At 43.7% G+C, this 20,693-nt stretch overlaps 2 protein-coding genes across 13 annotated transcripts in view; one reads left to right on the top strand and one right to left on the bottom strand.

The window, feature by feature from the left end:
* The window catches only part of NF1 (neurofibromin 1), a 248,319-nt gene that overhangs the window by 65,466 nt on the left and 162,160 nt on the right, over positions 1-20,693 (bottom strand). The window lies entirely within an intron of this gene.
* OMG (oligodendrocyte myelin glycoprotein) lies at positions 6,359-9,461 on the top strand. Its single transcript, XM_020963243.2, has 2 exons — positions 6,359-6,829; positions 7,737-9,461. Exon 2 carries the CDS (start codon positions 7,743-7,745, stop codon positions 9,075-9,077), a length of 1,335 nt encoding a protein of 444 aa, XP_020818902.1. The 5' UTR covers positions 6,359-6,829; positions 7,737-7,742; the 3' UTR covers positions 9,078-9,461.

Genomic DNA, 20,693 nt, shown 5'->3' with positions numbered 1-20,693 from the left:
AAAACCAGCATCCCTCAAGCTGAAATTTAGAAATTTAGAATTTAGAAAATGCTCGTAAGTCATGCACTTTATAGAAAATCAGCTTTCTAATAAAACATTTAAAGTAGAAGGGCAGCTAGATGGCACAGTGGATAGAGCTCTGGCCTTGGAGTCAGAAGGACCTGAGTTCAAATCTGGCCTCAGACACTTGACACTAGCTATGTGACCCTGGGCAAGTCACTTAACGCTGATTGCCTCACCAAAAAGCAAAACACAAACAACAGCAAAAACCCACTTACAACACATACTGAGTCAAAACCAATGCTAAAAACGCAGTAAAGCTCCACAACATGCTCTCATTCTCTCACTTCACTGGGAAAACACTTAGGTTCTTCTGACAAAAACAAACGAACTCAAAGATACCAGCTCTCTCACTTTTCTGTATACCTGGATCATCTGAACAAATCATTAAAAACATCTGAGGCTCTAGTTATAAATTGGGTCATTTCCCAGAGACGGCAACTATCTCAACACACGACAAGCCTTGGAGTAAGTGATTTGTAGGTCCTGTGAGTATTCCCAGTTGGGTTTCTTCAACCTAAAGTTTCCAGGGGGTGATTTTTGTCATGTCTCACTGGACCACTCACTAGCTAGCTGAGGGGGCTCCCATAAGGCACCTCGGAGCTCTCCAAATCTTTTCCTGTAACATGGAGACAATACTTGTTCTCCTAACCTCAGAGGGTGGGTGTGAAGAAAGTACTTGGTAACCCACGTCACAGAAATGGATGTGACTGATGTGAGTATCGCCTCAACTCCATATTGGCCAGGTACTTCCTGTAAAACTCTATCAACTCCAAAGACATAAACATCTCCAGGCTGTTCAAAACTGAGTCCTGAGGTTTGGTTTCATGTACAGAATGGTGGCAGCCTGCTAAGAATCATCAATACCCTTGGGTCCTACTTCCTTTTACATACCCTTGGCAGGTGAACAGGAGACTATCCTAAACTGGGTCATGCTGTCTGCAGTAGTCATGATCATGTCTTCTGTTTCAGCTTCCGAATTAGAAAAGCAGTCAGCTTATTAAAGGATTGATGCAAAGTTAACTAGTAGCAAGTCCTGAGGGTGGTGAGCACTTTGGATCAATGACTGGGTTAAGGCAAATTTTTTTTTAAGGGAAATCTACTTTCATATGACTAGAAAGATCATCTAAAGTTTATTTCCACAAAATGCCCCCCCAACAACATCACAAAAACACCTGCTGCTCTTGGTGGTCACTCTCCTCTAAGATTTCTTCTTCTAAATCTCACCAACATCTGTTTCCATGCTGGGAGTCTCCAAGTCACTTCAATGTTACACAAATCATCACTGACTTTCCATCAAGTACCATCACTAAGAACATCTCTTTCAAGTTTTGCATCTATTCCACATCTTGTTCATACTTTAAATCCTCTTACCAGGCCCTGAAGGAGCATGGTAACCACTGGCATTGTACATAGGTTGGTTCACCTATATTAAAAATCTTTCATATTTTAGGTCTCTATTACTGAAGCCAATTAACTTAACAGTAATCAAAGGCATTAATGATAAAGAAATTCTCTGAGGAATCCAAGGGGAACAAAGTTCTTAACCGTTTGTTTCTGGGTCTACCTTAATGCTCAAGCTTTAGATCTCTATTTTATACCTAAGCTAGTTGGTGGTTTGTTTTGTTTTGCTTTATATTTATGATTTCTCTTTTGCTTCTGCCCTTTTACTAATAACTTAGGACAGATGGGGGACACACAACAACTGTGATATAAATTCTGAGTTGGTGAAGGTGAAGATAAGAGCCAGTGCTGACTTCTCAAAGATTGAGATTTTGTCCACTTTTCTCCCTGATAAAACTGGATTTGTAGGAGGAAACTTTGTAAGAATTCATAGCCAAGTAGGGAAAAAAAGCTTTATCCTTACTGCAGATGATTTTTTTTTTTGCCTTAGCACAACAGAGGAGCATATCAGCCAAAGTAGAAGTATTTGTTCCAATCAGCAGAAATAAATAAAGGAAGATAAACTAAGATAGGACCTAAGAAGCAGCAGGCAGGATGAAAGCAAAACGTGGAGGAAACAAAATTAGAGCTGCCAGATTCACAGCATAAAGTTTATTTTAGCAACATGGCAAAAAAGGAGCTGGTTCAAGTACCACATGACTAGAAGATGAATCAACATGACGACCAGCAGCAGACCGTGCCCAGGGCTCTAAAGGAGACTGGAGCCATAGCCCAGAGGATCTGAATCCTTCAGCTTCTGAAGCCCAGAGAGACTCAGGGGCTTGGCCACTGACCAGCTCAGGCTTCAGCAGTGTCTTCCACGTAGGTGGCACTTCAAGTATGCTAAGGTGAACCCTGCAGATTGCCACTAGGCCACACTGCCTCCCTGGACAAAGCCACAGGAATAGCTAGCCTTGGCGAGCCCCACATGGCTCTGCAGCTTTCTGGGTGAGGCCGACCTGAGCAGAGTCATGACCGTCACACTGTCAAAGAGGAGGCAGACGACTCGTGGTGGGTAGTCTTCTCCACTCTCTGCCTCCACAGCCTTCCCCAAACTGCCCCTTCCATCCACTTACACTGGCCCCACGCTAGGCCAGGCCCTCATCATTCCCTGGCACCCTTGCCTCAACGATCTCTTCTCCAACCCATCCTCCCCCTGGCTGCCAAGGGCATTTTTAAAACCCAGGTCTGGCCGCAGCACTCCCCTGACTGAGAAGCTTCCGTGGCTCCCCATTTCCTGCAGAATCAAACAAACACAACCCCTGCTGCCTATGCCTCAAAGGCCTGAACGAGCTGGTCTGGGCCAACATTTCCAAACTGAAGTCACCTTCCTCTCTGCCCCTCCCCCTCAGCCTTACTTCCACCTCCCAGAGGCCTCAGCCTCCTTCCCCTTTCAGCTCAGAGGCCACTTCCCCCAGGAGTCCTGGCTTGGCCCTCCTCCTCCCCCAGATGTGTTGACTTAGATGCACCTAACTGTCACAGGGACAATTTCCTTTTCAAATCTGTATGTGTCCCCACCGATTAACACGGTGCCTGGCATAGAGCTGCATTTAATAAATGCTCGTTCATTAACTGAACTATACAAAGCAGCAATGCAGGCAAGTGATGCCCAGCTTTGGACCAGAGCAGGCATATTCACTGGAAAGATGAGGAGACCTTCATTTCCTCTAATGGCTGGGGAAATCCAGCGCAGGAAAAGAAAGGCTCAGATACAGCGTTCTGACTTACTAACTGAAGCAGTCTAGACCTCAGTTTCCTCACTAGTAAAAATCAAAGAACCATAGATTTAGAACTGGAAGGGACGTTGAAGGCCTCAATATATTTCTCCTTCTTCCTAAACAGAGAATCATCCTTTATTACAAAGAGCTTAAAAAAAAAAGATGAAAAATGGTAAAACTAATCAATATCTCCAACAAGTCTGACATTAAAAGCAGCCTTCCACAGCCACAGACTCCAAGTTCTACAAATAAAGGGGAGCTGGGGGTTTGGGGCGGGGGGGATGCATTCTCCTCTCTCTACTTCGGGAAAAGCTTAGCAAGCACACCTGCCAATTCCTTCAATACCTGAGAATAAGGTTTTTCTCTGACGAGACTTGCAAGGTGGCTGGCAAACACTGTCTTACGTGCCTGTGCAGGGTTCCCGTCTCCTACTAGACACCTGGCATCTCTAATATCCCCTCGAAGGTCCGGAGGCCTGGGCCCCATGCTCAGGCACAACCCGGCTTCTTCAGGTTCTCCTCCCTCATTCTCTCGGATCCTCCAGAACCCCCCTCAATTCTTTTATTTGTCTTTTATCACCTTGTTTCAACCCAGCAGTAGAATCGAAGCCATTTTCTAGTTCTGAAGACTTTTCTCCAGCCAACTCCCCTCAAAATTCGCCTCCCTGAGACAGTCTCAGACTGACTTCACCAGGCCAAATCTCTCCTGAATTTCCTTCTTCTTATTCAGCAGAAATCCTTCTCCCTTTCCCTGTTCTTCTTCCCCACAGCTTTTTCCCATGGAAGCCAGAAGCCAAACATCCAAGGCACATAGGTAACTGACACAGATACCTGTGAGTCGTTGGCCAAGCAATAATCAAAGATGAACAGTTTTCAAAAGAAAAAATACCCACCACCCATCACTAACCATAGCTAGCATTTATAAAGAACTTTGAAGTATGCAGAACACTTTACATCAGCCAGCCCATAGTTTAAAAACATTTATTAAATGCCTACTGTGTACTGTACTAAGCACTGGGGATACAAAGAAAGGGGGCACACCACCTAAACCAGCTCTTTTTGCATAGGTACTCTGTTTTTTCCCCACTTCTATAAGTTCTGTATCACTTTAAAGGAATCTAAGACGCCTTGGAACCATGGTGAGCAATAAATACATTAAATACCGGCTATCCCAAAAGTCTCACTGCAGTTTTAAACTGCACTAAGCCTTTTGGGACACTTCCCACTAAGATGATAGTAAGTAAAAACTGGGGGCCTCCCAGGATCAATGGCCACTTAAAGAACTCCAATTCAGAATCAAGAGACCAGGCATTTCATTCCAATCGTCTTCTGAGGGTGCCCATCAATAAAAAAGTTTCTAATGTTACTGACTTTAAAACACAGCTTGAGGAATACCAGCTTTTCACAGTTCTTGAGGCAGGATAATTCACCCGGCACCGTTTCTTATTTTGGGTGGTGCTACTAATACAACTCATCTTTGTTGCAGCTGAAGTTCAAAACAGTGGTGAATGTAAAAACTTAAGAACAGAGAGGGTTTCCTCACCATCTCAGCCTAAAGGAGCGTTGCCCAGTGACTGTTTAATGGCGTGGCAATATTGCAAATCTGTACTTATGAGATGTGCTGGCTAACCTTGATGTGACCAAACCCTATCCATGAGCACATTTTATAGACAGCAGAAGTAGCAGCCATAAAATGGATCTCATGATACAGTATCTGTGGCAAATGGTATTCTGAAGTATTCAGCTTAAGAAATTTAGTTTTTATCTGGAACTTGACCAAAAAGAAATCACATTCTTTAGCCTTCAAGAAAAAAAAAAGCAAATAAAAAAACAGCAATGTTACCACCTGGCCTAGATCCTGTACATAAAATCATGACTCAAATGAGCTCCTCCAAGGGCTACAGAAAGATAGTGAGACATCCTCTGGACTGAGAGTTGAGAGGGGGAGCTGAACACGGACATGCAGCCAGGTCACTTCATGAGCTACAACATATGGGAAGGTCAAAGCTAAAACTTCCCCTCTCCCCTGTCCCAGTGTCCGTCTGCTTCTTCCCTCCCTACCCTCCCCTTTCCCCTTCTCTCTCCCTCTCTCTCTCTCTCTCTCATGCTCTAAATTACTTCCTAAATAACTACATGTGAAACATGTTGAAGAAACCAAACATACATTTGCTTTATTTTCTCCCTATAAGAAGAAAATCAGGCAAAGCAATATCTACCATAAACGCTGATCCGAGTAAAGATTCACATTTTTACTACGTCCCAAAGGACACATCGATTAATCAAAGACAAATCAAGGCTCCCCTGTTTTCCCCATCCATTCTATCCCAGCCTCTGATAGGATGTAGGATGATCACACCTAAGGCCAGGACCAGACTGGAGGCTCACCGAACTTACTGCACCTTCTGCAGTTACAAGCTGTGGGTACCACTACTTCCCAAAGTCTGATAACTCATTCAAAGGGGACAGAACAGCCACACGATCTCAGGAATCAGCAGACAGGGGCATTTCTCCTTACAAGTACTGACAAACCTTCTGTCTCCTCTCTAGAAGACCTGCCCACCCAAAAGATAAATTCCCATGAAACCTTTCAAAGCCTTCCAGATGTAGAGCTGGAAGGGCTCCCAGTACCTGTCTAGTTCAACGGACCCATTTTACAGATAAGGAGACTGAGGGCCAGAGAGAGCTGTTCTATGTTGTTCTATGTCGTGCTGGAAGTAAGCAGCAAAGCCTGGATTCAAAACCAGACTTTCTATCTCACAATCCAGTGCAATGTTCACAATACCACATTGCCTCTACTTAGCATATGTTTGTTGTAATAGATTTTATTTTAATTTTTAAATCATGCTTATCAAGACACAGGTGCTACCTGTGTTCTTACTGAAATGTAGCTCAGCATGTTGAGAAGCTATGAGCTGGGACACCAATTATTTTCTTCTTGTCTGGCACAAATATATCTAAGCAGGTATCTCCTGGCAGGGAAGATAAGACTAAAATAGTGAGCAGACAAATCTGGAAGGCTAGAATGCTACCAAATCATAGGGTGTGTGTGTGTGTGTGTGTGTGTGTGTGTGTGTGTGTGCGCGCGCGCGCGTGCACTGAGAGCGAGAACTCTTTTACTAAATTTAAAAAACATCTCTGAAGGAATTACAAGAATGTATGGATAAATTAATTTTCAATGATAAAACATCACCTAAAGAGAAAACCAAAAATCCTCAGTGAGGCAGCTGTTAACGTAAAAGTAGGTGTCTAATTTAAACTCGCCCAAATCTGACCTGCTGAGGCTGCTGGTGGAGGGATGCCAGCACAGGGTCTCAGCCAGCTGCCTACCTTCCCTAGGTATGTCCCTGCCTTGGCTCTGGAGAGCACGCAGCCTTGCCATCAATTGGAGTCAGCACCAGTGACAGCTCTGCAGTCCTCCACTGTGGTGCTGATCAGGTGTTCTCAGAGCCTGGCTCAGCTCACAGCGACACAATGCAGCTGAGCAGGGGAGCACAAGCCCCAGCCTCCCGCACACAGCCTGTCCCTGCTCTCCAGAACACAGCGGGCAACCTTTGAGCTCGAGCCTCACAGAGAGAGGATGTGCTGAGGTGGAAGACAACCCTATCTGTGGTAAGCTGATCTTTAAAGAGGGTAAAAGCTGGATAGATGGAGATGGATCTTTTGTTCCTTTTAAAGTGGTCATTGGAGTAGACGGTATATTTCTTAGTAGCCAGTGCATGCACCAAAAATTTGCTGCAGTGACAGTTGAGAAATTTTGTTCGATGTCTATTTATTTTGTAAAAAAACCCCAAAAAACAAAAAACCAGTTTTCCGGTAAAAATCAACACTAGAATACACAGGAAAACAACATCTTGCAATGTAATGTGTGGGGCTCAGGGGGATTATATTGGATCTGGGTTTTCAAATGCCTAAAATGTTTCATAATATGCACACATTCCTTTTAAATTGACAAAGCTATATTCTACTGTAGCTGATTTCTTAATCTTAAAAACATTATCTCACACACACTCACACACACACACACACACACACACACACACACACACACACACACACACACACACGGCTGCTACCTTACTGCAGAGATTTTAAAAACAGATCTATGACAGCCATTTTTTCCATCTGGATAAGAAAACATTATGAGAAAAGAGTATTTGCTTGGACTCACGAGGCAGCGTATATCGGTAAGAGAATGCTTTTTTAGAACACGGGCTCGGAGAAGGCAGATAAGGAAGAAGGGTGGTAAAAGAAGGGGGGAAGGGTTGGGGAAGGGTGGCAGGAGGCAAAGAAGGAAAGAAAGTCTCCCTCTACCAGACAGCCCCAACAGCAGGATTAAGCATTTGGACTATAAATGAAAGGGAGCTTTGTTAGTTTAATCACTGGAACAATTATAAAAGGAGTAAACAACAAAGAGGTTTATTGATAATTTTGCCAGTGCTAAAGAGACCATTACAGATTCCTCCACTGCATTGGCATGCTGAAAGGGTATCATTTCAGTCTCTCTATTTGTTTCCAGGCAAAGATGGAATATCAGATACTGAAAATGTCTCCCTGCCTGCTCGTCCTTCTGCTTCTCATCCCTGGTATTCTGTGTATCTGTCCTCATCAATGTACATGCTCAGAAAAGCACAGGCGTGTGGACTGTTCAGGCAGAAACTTGACTGTATTGCCCCCTGGACTCCAAGAGAACATTGTTCACCTAAACCTGTCTTCTAACCTCTTCACTGATCTTCACAACCAGCTAACTCAGTACACCAACCTGAGGACCCTCGACGTGTCCAACAACATGCTGGAGCGCCTCCCTGAGCAGCTGCCCAGGTCACTCTGGGAAATGTACGCCACCAATAACGCCATCAAACTTCTTGACAAGTCTGACACCGCTTACCAGTGGAACCTTCAGCGCCTTGATGTTTCTAAGAACATGCTGGAGAGGGTTGTTCTCATCAAGAACACCCTCAGTAGCCTCCAGTTTCTCAACCTCAGTAGCAACAAACTCTGGACGGTCCCCACTAACATGCCTTCCAACATCAAGACGGTGGACTTGTCTAACAATTCTTTGACCCAAATCCTTCCAGGGACGTTAGTAAAGCTGATAAATCTCACGCACCTCTACTTACACAGCAACAAGTTCACGTATATTCCTGACCAAGCCTTTGACCAACTCTCTCAGTTGCGAGTAATAACTCTGTACAACAACCGATGGGCTTGCGATGACAAACAGAACGTCAACTATTTACTGAAATGGGTACTGGAGACTCCAGCTCAGGTGGTCGGGTCTCCGTGTTCTAATCATACAACACCCTGGCAAAATCACACAGAACAATCTACCGTTTCTGCAATGACTTCGAGTGTGTTTGAGGTCAGCAGCACACAGGCCACAGACACCCTTAGTTCCCTGAGTCTGGAAACCCAACACAAGGTAACCAAAATACCCAAACAATATCGAACAAAGGAGTCCACGTTAAGTGCCACTCTGAGCAAAAGTGTAGTCCTTACAAGCACTGATAAGCCTTTGGTTCTCTATCCAGAAGACCTGCCCACAGGAAAGACAAATTCCCATGAAGCAGCAGCTGCAACACTGACCATTCATATTCAAGACGCAACCGTCTTAAATGCGAGCTTCATGAGTTCCACGAAATCATCTACAACTCCGATGACCCTGAGCATCACTAGTGGTATGCCAAGCAGTTTCTCGGAGATGGCTCCACAAAGCACGACGCTCACTTTAAGGCGAGAGGAGACAACCACCAATGCTCTTAATACTCGCTTGCCTTCTGCAGCAAGTGTCTGGAAAGCATATGTGTTGCATGTCTTCATGGTCAATGTCATTGTAATAACTGTCATGCTGACTGGCTGAGGACCTGAATTTTCTGAAATTAATGGAAGTACTCCTTTCTCTGATGTATATTTGGAAAAACATGCTCGTATCTAACCAGTGACTCAAATTATATAAAACCCTCCAGAAGGCCAGTCTGGAATTTCTGACTCTGATCTTAATGAAGTAACTTTGGTCCTCAATACAAGAAGTGCACAAATAATGTCTTGGTACTTTGCTGCTATTTTACCGTCTTAACTGAGTAAAACCTAACCTGTTTAGTTTTTTTTTTAATGAAATGTTTATTTTGTATCTTAAGGCTTCATTTTCTTGCAAAAAATATAAAGCATCTGAACTTTAATATGTATTTTATGTATGTTTTCATCATTAAACATCTGGAAAAGAAATAAAAAGCCTACACTAATGCCTGTGGGATCTTTGCTCCCTAATCGTGTCGTGTTATGTATGACCTAGAACACTAAGCTTACCTAGCCATTTCACTGAGTCATTAGTCCCAGTGTCTTGGGCACAACTTGAAGAGTTGCATGAAAAACCCAAGGGTTTAAGTGACTTGCTTCTAATGGAGTGACGGACTAGCCTCCCTCCGAATGGCTGTCTTTATTTCATCTTCAAATCGCCCCAATAATGCCCTGCTTCTGAAGGACTCTCCGCCGCTTTACTCATGACCTAAAGGACAAAGGCCCTCATCAAAGCTAGAGCACAGTGGGCTTGGCATTTCACTAGGAAGGAAGTATGACGGCTTTGCTTTAAGGGTCTGAACCTAAGTAAACTTGCATAAAACCCCTTAAAATGGACGGGAAAACATTAGCATGCTGGAAGTGCAACAGATGTTAAATATTTAACAAGATCCATTGGCCAGGTGGCAAAAAGTCTTGTGTATCCCATCAGGAACTGTTTTTGGTTTAAAAAAAATGAGAAAGAGCATTATTTAAGGATAAACAAATGAAAATCTGTCTAACACGGATAGAATTAAAGCGGGAAGCAGAGCATTAGAACATCAGAACATTCTCCAGTGAGGTGACAAGGCTCACAGGCCATGCCTGACCACTAAACCAGATCTTTCAGAGAATCTCTCAGGAAGAAAATGGAATGCATGAATTAGTTTACACAAATTTTTATTAAGCACAGATGATATGCACAGCATTGTTTAGGAACTCAGGAGCTGCTTAAGATAAATAAGGGCCCTCAAAGAGTTCACAATCTAACCTAGTAATTATGAGAAATTCTTGGGAACGGCAAACCAAATTACTTGTCAAGTAAACTGTGAAAGAGAAGAGAGGAGGGACAAGAACACTGAAAGAGATGGGCTGAAATAATGTAATTAACAAAGAGCCTAAGAGTAAGGGAGAGAAGCACTTTAGGTCCCTTTCTGGCACCTACTGGCCGAGTGACCCTGGGCAAGTCACTTAATCTCTTGGTGTCTACGCAACTAAGCGACAGAATAGTTGTATAAATGGCAGACCAGTATGACTGGGGGTAGTTACCTCATACACTTGAAATCAGAAGTCTATCTCCCCACCCCATCTCATAAAAAGGAAAGATGGAAGGAAGGAAGGGAAGAAAGAGAAAGAGGAAAAGAAGAGAAAAAAAAGAGAAAAGGGGATGACTTTCAAGAGTTACTAAATGTAAGACAGATTACAAAGTCAATTTTTAGAGGCCTGTTCCTGTACAGGAAAGTTTAAGTCACCTCAAGCGACCCCCCTGGTTTAGGTGCATTCCAGGTTCCCAATTTATAAAACGAGGGCTAAGGTCCCTTCTGACTCAACCTAGGGTCGTACCAAGAGGTCGTAATTTATTTACTCTTTGCTTAAAGTCTTGAATTCAAGTAAATCATAAGCTTGAAACAACTATTTCATTTAATACAGCTGCTACTGTAGAGGCAGAAAATGACCAGACATTTGTAAAGACAGTATCTGTCAACAGCCCAAGAATAACTGGATGATCTTTGGTGAAGAAACGATCTCTTCACCTTTTGAATGAAAGGAGGCACCGAGTTTGTCAGGAAAACAAACGCTGTCACACGGTACTCCATGAGTTGTGGCTTTTATAAGAGAATTGCTAAGAGTGAGGCTAACACTGAGTAACTGGAAACGAATTCCACTCTCCCCTTTCTCCCTTTTGGGGCAAACCCCTTTGAGAAGGCCTTCTGCAAGACATGCCTCCCCTTCTTTTCCTCCCTCTCTTCTTCACTCTCAGAGTCTGGCTTCTGAGCTCACCATTCAACCAAAACCGTTCTCTCCAAAATGACTAACGATTTCTTAACTGCCCAATCTAGTGGCTCTTATTCTTTCCTGACCTCTCTGCAGCCTCTGCCACTGTTGATCACTCTCTCCTTTGCTGGTTCCAGTCCTACCCATGTGTCCACTTCTTCTTAGTCACCTTTGCTAGATCATTATCCAAGCGGTATTTGCTACCTGTGGGTGTCCCCCAGGGCTCTGTCCTGGGCTCTTTTCTTCTCCCTCTATACTACTTCAGTTGGTGATTTCATCAGCTCCCACGGATTCAATTCTCATCACCATACTGAACTCTCAAATGTACCTATGCAGCTCTAACCTCTCTGCCAACCTCCAATCTCTCTTCTCCAACTATTAGACAGCTCAAGCTGGATGTCCCATAGACATCTTGAGTTCAATATAACCACCCTGAACTCGTTACTTTTCCTCTGCCCCCAATCTTCCCCTCTTCCCAATCCCTCAGGCTAACATCCTAGGTGTTACATATATCCCCCCTTCTCTCCTCTGACACTGCCACCGAGACCCTAATGTGTAGGAGCTTCATCACCTCACACCTAGAGGACTCCAAGAGCCAGCTGTCTGGCCTCCCTGACACAAGTCTCTCCTCACTCCTGTCCATTTCTCATTCATCTGGCCAGACGATCTTTCTAAAGTGCAGGTCCGATCAAGCCAGCGCCCGCCCCACATCAACACGTTCCAGTGGATCCCGACTGTCTTGAGGAACAAATAGAAAATCTTCTCTTTGGCATCCAAAGCCCTGCATGACCTGACCTCCCCACTCCCCCAGTGTTCTGACACCTTATCACCTTCACACACTCTGCGATTCAGTTCTGTTGACTTCCTTGCGGTCCCTCACACAAGACCTCTCCTGCCTCCAGGCATTTTCCCTGGCCATCCTCCATGCAGGGAATTCTCTCCCTTTTCATCTCCACCTCCTGGCTTCCATCAATTCCCAGCTATAATCCCACCTTCTCCAAGAAGCCTTCCCTGATCCCCTTTTCAAGCTAATTGAATCCCTTTATTGAGTATCTCCAATTTATCCAGGACATATCTTATCTGCATAGAGTTGTTTCCATGCTGTCTCCCCCACCAGAATGAGGGTCTTAAGAACAAGGACTGTCTTTTGTCTTTCTTAGTATCCTTAGTGCTGAGCACAGTATGGCATACAGTAGGTGCTCACTAAATGTTTAATATTTCTCTTGCACCTATAATTAAGAATGCTGATGTCTTTTAAGGATAACGTCAATGCATCTACTTGTTTTTTAAGAAAAGCAACGCCGTGCACTCCATTCAACTAACACCCTGCCATTAGCTCTAAGAAGATATACTAGGATGAGCTGATTTTTAAAAGCCTACATATGCTACTCATTAAGTCTGGATTCCAGTCAACAAAGAGCTTCCATTTATTTCTAGGATAAGTACTCCATCCAACTCTACAAACACTTCTTGGCCACTCATTAAGTGAGTATTACGTATCGTGCTCTAAGAGTGGAGATATGAGAATAAGATGCTGTCTTTTCTTCAAGGAGTCTGTAAGCTAGTAGGGCAGATGAAAGGACAGGAGGAAGTCCAGGAAGGAGTGGGATATGCTCAGGGCAACAAGAGAGATCTGAAGGAAAGCAATGGACCTTGGAGAAAGGGGAGAGGAGATAGTGGCAGCTGGGTGGCACAGTGGATACAGCACTGGCTCTGGATTCAGAAGGACCTGAGTTCAAATCCGGCCTCAGACACATAACACTTACTAGCTGAGTGACCCTGGGCAAGTCACTTAACCCCACTGCCTAAGCAAAAAAAAAAAGGGGGGGGAGGACACTGAGCCAGCAAAGATTGTCATATTTGAGCTGGGCTAGGAAGGATGGGCACTCACTCTAGGAATGACTAAGATCATTATTCACATTCATGTAGCATCTTACAAATTTCTTAAACTGCTACCACTGGCTTATTGTGAAGATTGTTGTGAAACTCCATACCTCTGGATTTTCATTTGTAGATAAGGAAAATAAGGCTCAGAGAGGCTAAATCTCTTAATTAAAGGCAACTAAGCTAGTAAATGCCAAAGGTAAGACTCAGATCTAGGCTCCAAGGCCAGTGTGCTTGTCACTCCTGAACTCCACAGCCACTCAGAGCCTCCACAAGCAGATACTCTGATGTGTGTTTCCTCCAATCCTACCCATCCCCACTCCACAAGTGACCATCCTGAATCCGTGTTCCATCTAACATACCCAGGGCTTTCCCATAGCAGAACCCAAGGAAGGACTAAACATGAGTTATTCCCTCATTCATCTAGCTGGCTTGTCCTCTGTATTTTCTCCTTTGCCCTTTGCCCCTGTTCCTGATCTGGCCAAACAATGGTGTCCCTTACCACTAAGGCGGGCCTGAACCCAAACAAAAGCACTCCCTGGAAAACAACATCAGAAGGCAGCTCTAGTGACTTTCTCTGTCATTAGCCTATGCTTCCTACAACAAGCGCTTTTTCCCTAGGTTAGTGATTCAAAAAGAAGAGTAGTTTTAGTTTTGGGGGGTTTTTTTTTGAGTAAGGTCAAAATATTCAAAGGGACACCTAAAAGAATTCAATCTAGTAATTGCCTTGGTGGGCTCCCAAGGTTTCTCAACTATCTCAACCTTTCCCACCAGGCCAATTCAATGTACTCAGGCCTCAAACTGACCTACTCCCTTCACACCAGAGGACTAAGGTGGCTGTGGCTAAATCCTTCACATGTGGCAGCAAAAGTAGGACTGAGAATAAAAAACAAAAACAATTACAACAAATGCTATTAGCGAAGGGCCATTCCTCAAATATTAAGATATTTTAACTTACTCAGAGACTAAGAGGTTTATTAAACACAAGAGACCAGGGGAAGAGGAGTGCAAGACTTCAATAAAAGCGACAGACACATGCCAGAGAGAACACTGGATCCCACGGGCACGTTCAAGTCATTATGTCTAAAGCAGAACACTTCGTCTTACCCCCCCCATTCCATCCCTCCTCCAAACTCCCTATAGCTGTTGAAGGCAGGGAAGAAAACAAAGACTTGAAGAGCAGCTGTTCTAAAGCAGGGACAGAAAGAGGCCCCCCATGGAAGGAACACAATATTCAAGGCATTACACAATGGATTCTTAAGGGAGCTGAAAAGAGCAGAAGATAACAAACAAAAGCATGGGGAGGAAAAAAAGCCAAAACTTTTTTTTCCTTTTTTTTTTTTGACCCTGTCCCTCCTTAGAAGTGTTTGCTTCTGAACACCCCCCTCCCCCAATCTGCCCTCCCCTATATCATTGTCCTGCTTTCTTGTCCCCTTCCCTATTTTCCTGTAGGGTAACATAGATTTCCACACCCAACTGAGTGTATATACTATTCTCTCCATAAGCCAAATCCGATAAGAATAAAATTCACTCATTCCCTCTCACCTTCCCCCATTTCCCCTCCATTGTAAAATCCTTTCCTTCTCTGTTTCATGTGAGATAATTTACCCCATTCTACTTCTCCCTTTCTCCTTCTCCCAGTATAATCCTCTCTCACCCCTTAATTTTACTTTCCAGATATCACCCCTTCATCTTCAACTCACCTTGTGCCATCTATCTATCTATCTATCTATCTATCTATCTATCTATCTATCTATTTATCTATCTATCTACATACATATAATTTTTCCCCTCCAACTACTCTAATACTGACAAAGGACTCATGAGTTACAATATCATCTTTCCACGCGGAATGTAAACAGTTCAATCTTAATAAGTCTCTTATGATTTCTCTTTCCTGTTTACCTCTTCATGTTTCTCTTGAGTCTTGTATCTGAAAGTCAAATGTTCTTTTCAGCTCTGGTCTTTTCATCAAGAATGCTTGAAAGTCCTCTATTTCACTGAATACCATTTTTTCCCCTGAAGGATTATGCTCAGTTTTGCTGAGTAGGTGATTCTTAGTTGTAATCCTATCTCCTTTGCCCTCCAGAATATTATATTCCAAGCCCTGTGGTCCCTTAATACAGAAGCTACTAAATCCTGTATTATCCTGATTGTGTTTCCACAATACTTGAATTGTTTCTTTCTGGCTGCTTGCAATATTTTCTCCTTGACCTGGGAACTCTGGAATTTGGCTACAATATTCCTAGGAGTTTTCCTTTGGGGATCTCTTTCAGGAGGTGATTGGTGGATTCTTTCAATTTCTATTTTGCCCTTTGGTTCTAAAATATCAGGGCAGTTTTCCTTGATAATTTCTTGAAAGATGCTATCTAGGCTCTTTCTTGATCATGGCTTTCAGATAATCCAATAATTTTTAAATTCTCTCTCCTGGATCTATTCCAGGTCAGTTGTTTTTCCAATGAGATATTTCACATTGTTTTCTATTTTTTCATTCTTTTGGATTTATTTTACAGTGTCTTGATTTCTCATAAAGTCACTAGCTTCCAATTGCTCCATTCTAATTTTTAAGGAAGTATTTTCTTCAGTAAGCTTGTGGACCTCCTTTTCCATTTGGCCAATTTTGCTTTTTAAGACATTCTTCTCCTCACTGGCTTTTTGGACCTTTTTTGCCATTTGGGTTAGGCTATTTTTTAAGGTGTTATTTTCTTCAGTATTTTTTTGGGTCTCCTTTAGCAAGCTGTTGACTTCTTTTTCATGATTTTCTTGCATCACTCACAGTCTTTCCTCTACTTCTCTTACTTGCTTGTCAAAATCCTTTTTGAGCTCTTCCACGGCCTTGGACCAATTCATATTTTTCTTGGAGGCTTTGGATGTAGGAGCTTTGACTTTGTTATCTTCTTCTGGCTGTACGTTTTGATCTTCTTTGTCACCAAAGTAAGATTCCATGGTCTGGCTCTTTTTGCGCTGCTTGCTCATGATCCCAGCCAATTACTTGAGTTATAAACTCTTTATTAAGGTAGGGGTCTGCTTTCAGTGCGGAGAATGTACTGTCCCAAGCTTCATGAGTTTTGTGCAGCTATTTTCAGAGATACTTCTAGAGACCTGTAAATTTTCAGTTCTTCCAAGGTGCTATGTTCAAGGGCGAGGTGTTTACTCCTTTCCGGGTCTGTGCTCTGCTCTATGAGTGACCACAAGCACTCTTTTCTGTCTTGGAACTGTGAGGAGGATTTCCTCTTTACAGCCACTACATGCGCCACCATGCCAGTGCTCCTCCTCGCCCCAGGACCACCACCCAGAACTGTGACCCAGATCCAAGCACGGGCAAAGCAAGAGAATCCTGCACCAGCAGAGAGATCCCTGCAATCCCTCAGTGATCACCCCCTCGATTCCCCCTCAGTCTGTGGGCCAGAAGCTCAGAAGGCAGCTGCCGCCCTGGGGGCTGAACTCAGGGACTGGGGCTGGAACTGCACTTCTTTCTCTCTCTCTCTCTCACCACAGACAAAGACTTTTCCCACTGACCTTCTAAGCTGTCTTTGGCATTCATGGGTTGAGAAGTCTTGAAACCACCAGAGCTGCCTGTGATTCAGTCTGCTGAGGTCTGCTCCTGGTTCGCTGAGGCCTGTGCACCCATGTCGCACTGCGCTCCTCTACTTGCCTAGCACGATATACCTTTCTGATCAACCATCCAGGTCGTCTTGGCTGGAAATTTGTTTCACTCTGTCTTTTTGTGGATTCTGCTGCTTTAGAATTTGGTTAGAGCCATTTGTTACAGGTATTTGAAGGGGTTTGGAGGAGAACTCAAGCAAGTCACTGCTTTTACTCTGCCATCCTGGCTCTGCCCTGAGCTCAAGCCAAACCTTTGTTCACTGAACTTTGTAAAAAATGGCATTTTATTTTCACAGCACCTGCATTTCCAATCATATCCCTCCCCACCCCATCTAGAGAACCTTCATTTAGGGCAAAGAGAAAAGAAAAAAAAAACTAACCAAGACATCAGTTAGACCTCCAGCAGGCACTAGATACCAGGAAGGAGGTACATTTTTCAATCTCATTTTCTTCCCTAATGGGCCGAGGTGGATCATGATAATGAGCATCTAGCTTAGTTTTTGTGGAGGTTCTTTCTATTTGTATTATTAGAGTCACTGTCCATGCAGTATTCCTGGTTTTACTTACTCATTTGTTGTTACTATGGTTCCATTATCAACACTTCGGTGGAGATGAGACCTTCCTTGCATTCTCATTCGGGTATATGTGAGTTCTCTGGATCAAAGGGTATGGACATTTTAGCATAATTCCAACTGGCTGGTTAAACCAATTAGAGCTCCACCAATAATATATCATGGGTATCTTTTCACAACCCTTTTAACAGCTATGCTTATTTTTGTCCTGTCAATTTATCATTTTTTTTAAAAAAGTTGATCAAAAGAGCATCAACTACTACTGGCTCAATGCCTACTTTCCCCTCTCTACAAAATGTTTATGAGAATAATCTAACCAAGCACTGAGGACATCAAGGTGCAAGAAGGAAAGCGACAGAGAATTTTTACAAGTGGTATTCCACGACAGATCACACACTGCCACTCCTCCCCCGCCCCCCCCCCCCCCACTGCTAGTGCAGTCTGAACCAGACATCCAGAGCCCCTGTCCTGCAGGAGGCCAGATCTCAGTGCCTCAACTCCTCCCCTGGGGCTGGTGACAAAGCCCGCTGTAACGAGCCAGCCACAGATCTGACTACAGACTTCTCTCTAGCCACCTTCTTGCCATCCGGCTTGATAACAATCCCACTGTACTTAGCATCTCTCAACAATAAAAAAGCACATGAGGTGGACAGAGTGAGATGCCACCTCAAGCTTTTCTCCCACAAGGGATCTCTAGAGCATAAGCCAAAATCTAGGAGATTCCTTGAAAAACAGAACAGACTGCTTTGTGTGATGGCTCTCTGATTATGAATATTAAGCAAGGCCCAAAATGGGGAAACACACAGTCACCAAAATGTGTTTTGCCACGTCATAGAACACGTCCGATGCAGAGGATTCTCTTGAGATGGTGAGGTCCATCACATGCTCCTTGTTGGCATGTTTGCATGACATTTCCATGTTTCTTTCTTTTTGTTTTTTATTGGGTACAGAAGAAAACAAGGAGGATGGGCTACATTGCCTTTGGGAAACTGAACAGCTATTTTATATGATTCCAGCCTTTCCCCTGAAACAAAGGCCCTACCACTACTCCTACTACTAATCCTACTACTCCTACTAACAACAACAACAGTAATAATAGCTAAGCTTTAAATAATGCCTACCATGTGCCAGGCACTGTGCTAAGCTCTTTTATCCTCACAACAACCCTGGGAGTTAGGTGGTGTTATTAGTCCCAGTTTACAGCTGAGGAAACTGAGGCAAACAGAAGGGCAGTGACTTTGCCCATGGTCACAAAGCATTAAGAGTACAAGGCTGGAATTGAACTCAAATCTCCCCGCCTTTGGGCCCAGCACTCAGTCCACAGTGCCACTGCGCTCTCCAGTAATAACTAGCATTTCTACATCGCTTTAAGGTTTGCAAATTACTTGACAAATGCTACCTCACTTGATCACCATAACAAGCCTATGAGGTGGGTGCTTTTATTAGCCACATTTTACAAATAAGGAAATTGAGGCTTAGAGAGATTAAGGGACTTGCCTAGGGTCACTCAGTTCATGTGTCTAAAACCAGATTTTAATTCAGGTTTTCCTGACTCCAGGTCCAGTGCTCTATCCCTTGCACTACCTAGCCAATAATATTCTTCCAGGAGTCTTCCTGGGCTCCTCACTCTCTTTCACCCTCCACATCCAATCTGTTCTCCAGGCCTGTCGATATCACGTCTACAGCATCTCTCAAATATGCCCCCTTCTCTCCTCTGACACTGTCACACACCCCAGCACAGGGTGCAGCCTGCTGGTGGGTCTCTCCTCACTCCACTCCATCCTCCATTCAGCCACTCAAGTGATTCTCCTAAAGCACAGGTCTGAGCATATCACAAACTCACACACAACTCCAACTCAAAAAACTCCCGTGGTTCCCTTTTATAGTGTCTAGGAGCAAACACAACCTATCTTTCCAGTCTTCTTACTTTTTTTTTTTGTGGTGAGGCAATGGAGTTAAGTGACTTGCCCACAGTCACACAGCTAGTAAGTGTCAAGTGTCTAAGGCCAGATTTGAGCTCAGGTCCTCCTGATTCTAAGGCCGGAGCTCTATGCACTGCGCCATCCAGCTGCCCCTTACTCCTTACTTTTCAACACATATTCTTGGATCCAGCAACACTGGCCTCCTGGCTGTTCCATGAACAAGAAACTCCCCCTCTCAGCTCAGGCACTTCCTCACTTGTCCCCCACAACCGCAATGATCTCCCTCCTCATCTCCACCTGCTGGGTTCTTTCAAATCCCAAATAAAATCCCATCTTCTACAGGAAGCTTTCCCAAGCCCTCTTACTTCTAGTGCCTTCACTCAGTTAATTTTTCCTGCTTATCCCACATGCAGCTTGTTGGTCCATGTTCATCTGCCTACTGTCTCCCTATTGTATGGTGACAGCAGGGACTGTCTTTTACTTCTTTTTGTACCCTCAGCACTTAGCAGAGTGCCTGGCACAAAGCAGGGGCTCAACAAATGTTTATTGATTGATGGACTGATTACAGTGATTGGTTATGGTCCAGTCCTAAAATGTCAGTCTCCAAAGGATGGAAGGGGGTGATGGAGAGGCACACAGTAGGAGACCACACAGTAGGTGTGAACAGGCTGCAATCCATGAAAAGGAATGAAGTGCACAGGAGAATTAACATATAGGACATCATCAGCTAGAGGGCAAGTACTCCAAGCCAAGAGATTGATGAAAAAGGGGGAGGTGAAAGGCTAGCAGACCTTTCAGTGGGTCACTTAATCCCTCCGGGCCATAGCTTTCTCATTTATGAAAATGAACTGCACTAGTTAACCTTTCGGTCTAAATTTTATGATACTATGAAGCTGAAAACACAATATCCACAAATTGGCATTGCATAAAATAATGGCTAAGCCAGACTTCAGAATATATATCTTTATGGGCTAAAGCCATTTTAAGCACCCCTAAGGACACTGATTTTGTATTCTTTAATCAACTGTCTCAAATTTTAAATGTGCATGAGCCATGCTGAAAAGGCATTGCATGATGTCCACTAATCAGCCCTCGTGGTACAAGGTTGTCCTCACCCCAGATATGTGGCTCCAGAAGGGAGTAATGGGACAGGTCCTTCCTTATTAATCCTGAACAAACAGAAGGAAACAGGATGGATGAAATGGAAACAGATCAACAAGGCAAGATGCTCCAAAGTTGGCTGGTTCTGTCTAGATTTTTAGCAAGTTTCCTCCATTATAAAGCAGTCCCCATAGTTCAGAAAGAAGAGAGAAAGACTTCAAAGGAACAGAAGGAAGAAAGGGGACCACAGGAAGGAACAGAAGGGGAAAAGCTAGGCTCAAGGTTTCCATTTTTATCACATTTTACAAAAAGCATGAAAAAAACCTAATCTTCTTAGCAAAT

The sequence above is a fragment of the Phascolarctos cinereus genome, unplaced genomic scaffold, assembly GCF_003287225.1.
Source record: "Phascolarctos cinereus isolate Bilbo 61053 unplaced genomic scaffold, phaCin_HiC Scaffold_5;HRSCAF=322, whole genome shotgun sequence".
Taxonomy (NCBI): Eukaryota; Metazoa; Chordata; class Mammalia; order Diprotodontia; family Phascolarctidae; genus Phascolarctos; species Phascolarctos cinereus.
This window is presented reverse-complemented; position numbering and strand designations above follow the sequence as displayed.

Excerpts from the sequence above, each read along its gene's own strand:
- OMG (XM_020963243.2), top strand. The coding sequence starts at position 7,743 with ATGGAATATCAGATACTGAAAATGTCTCCCTGCCTGCTCGTCCTTCTG.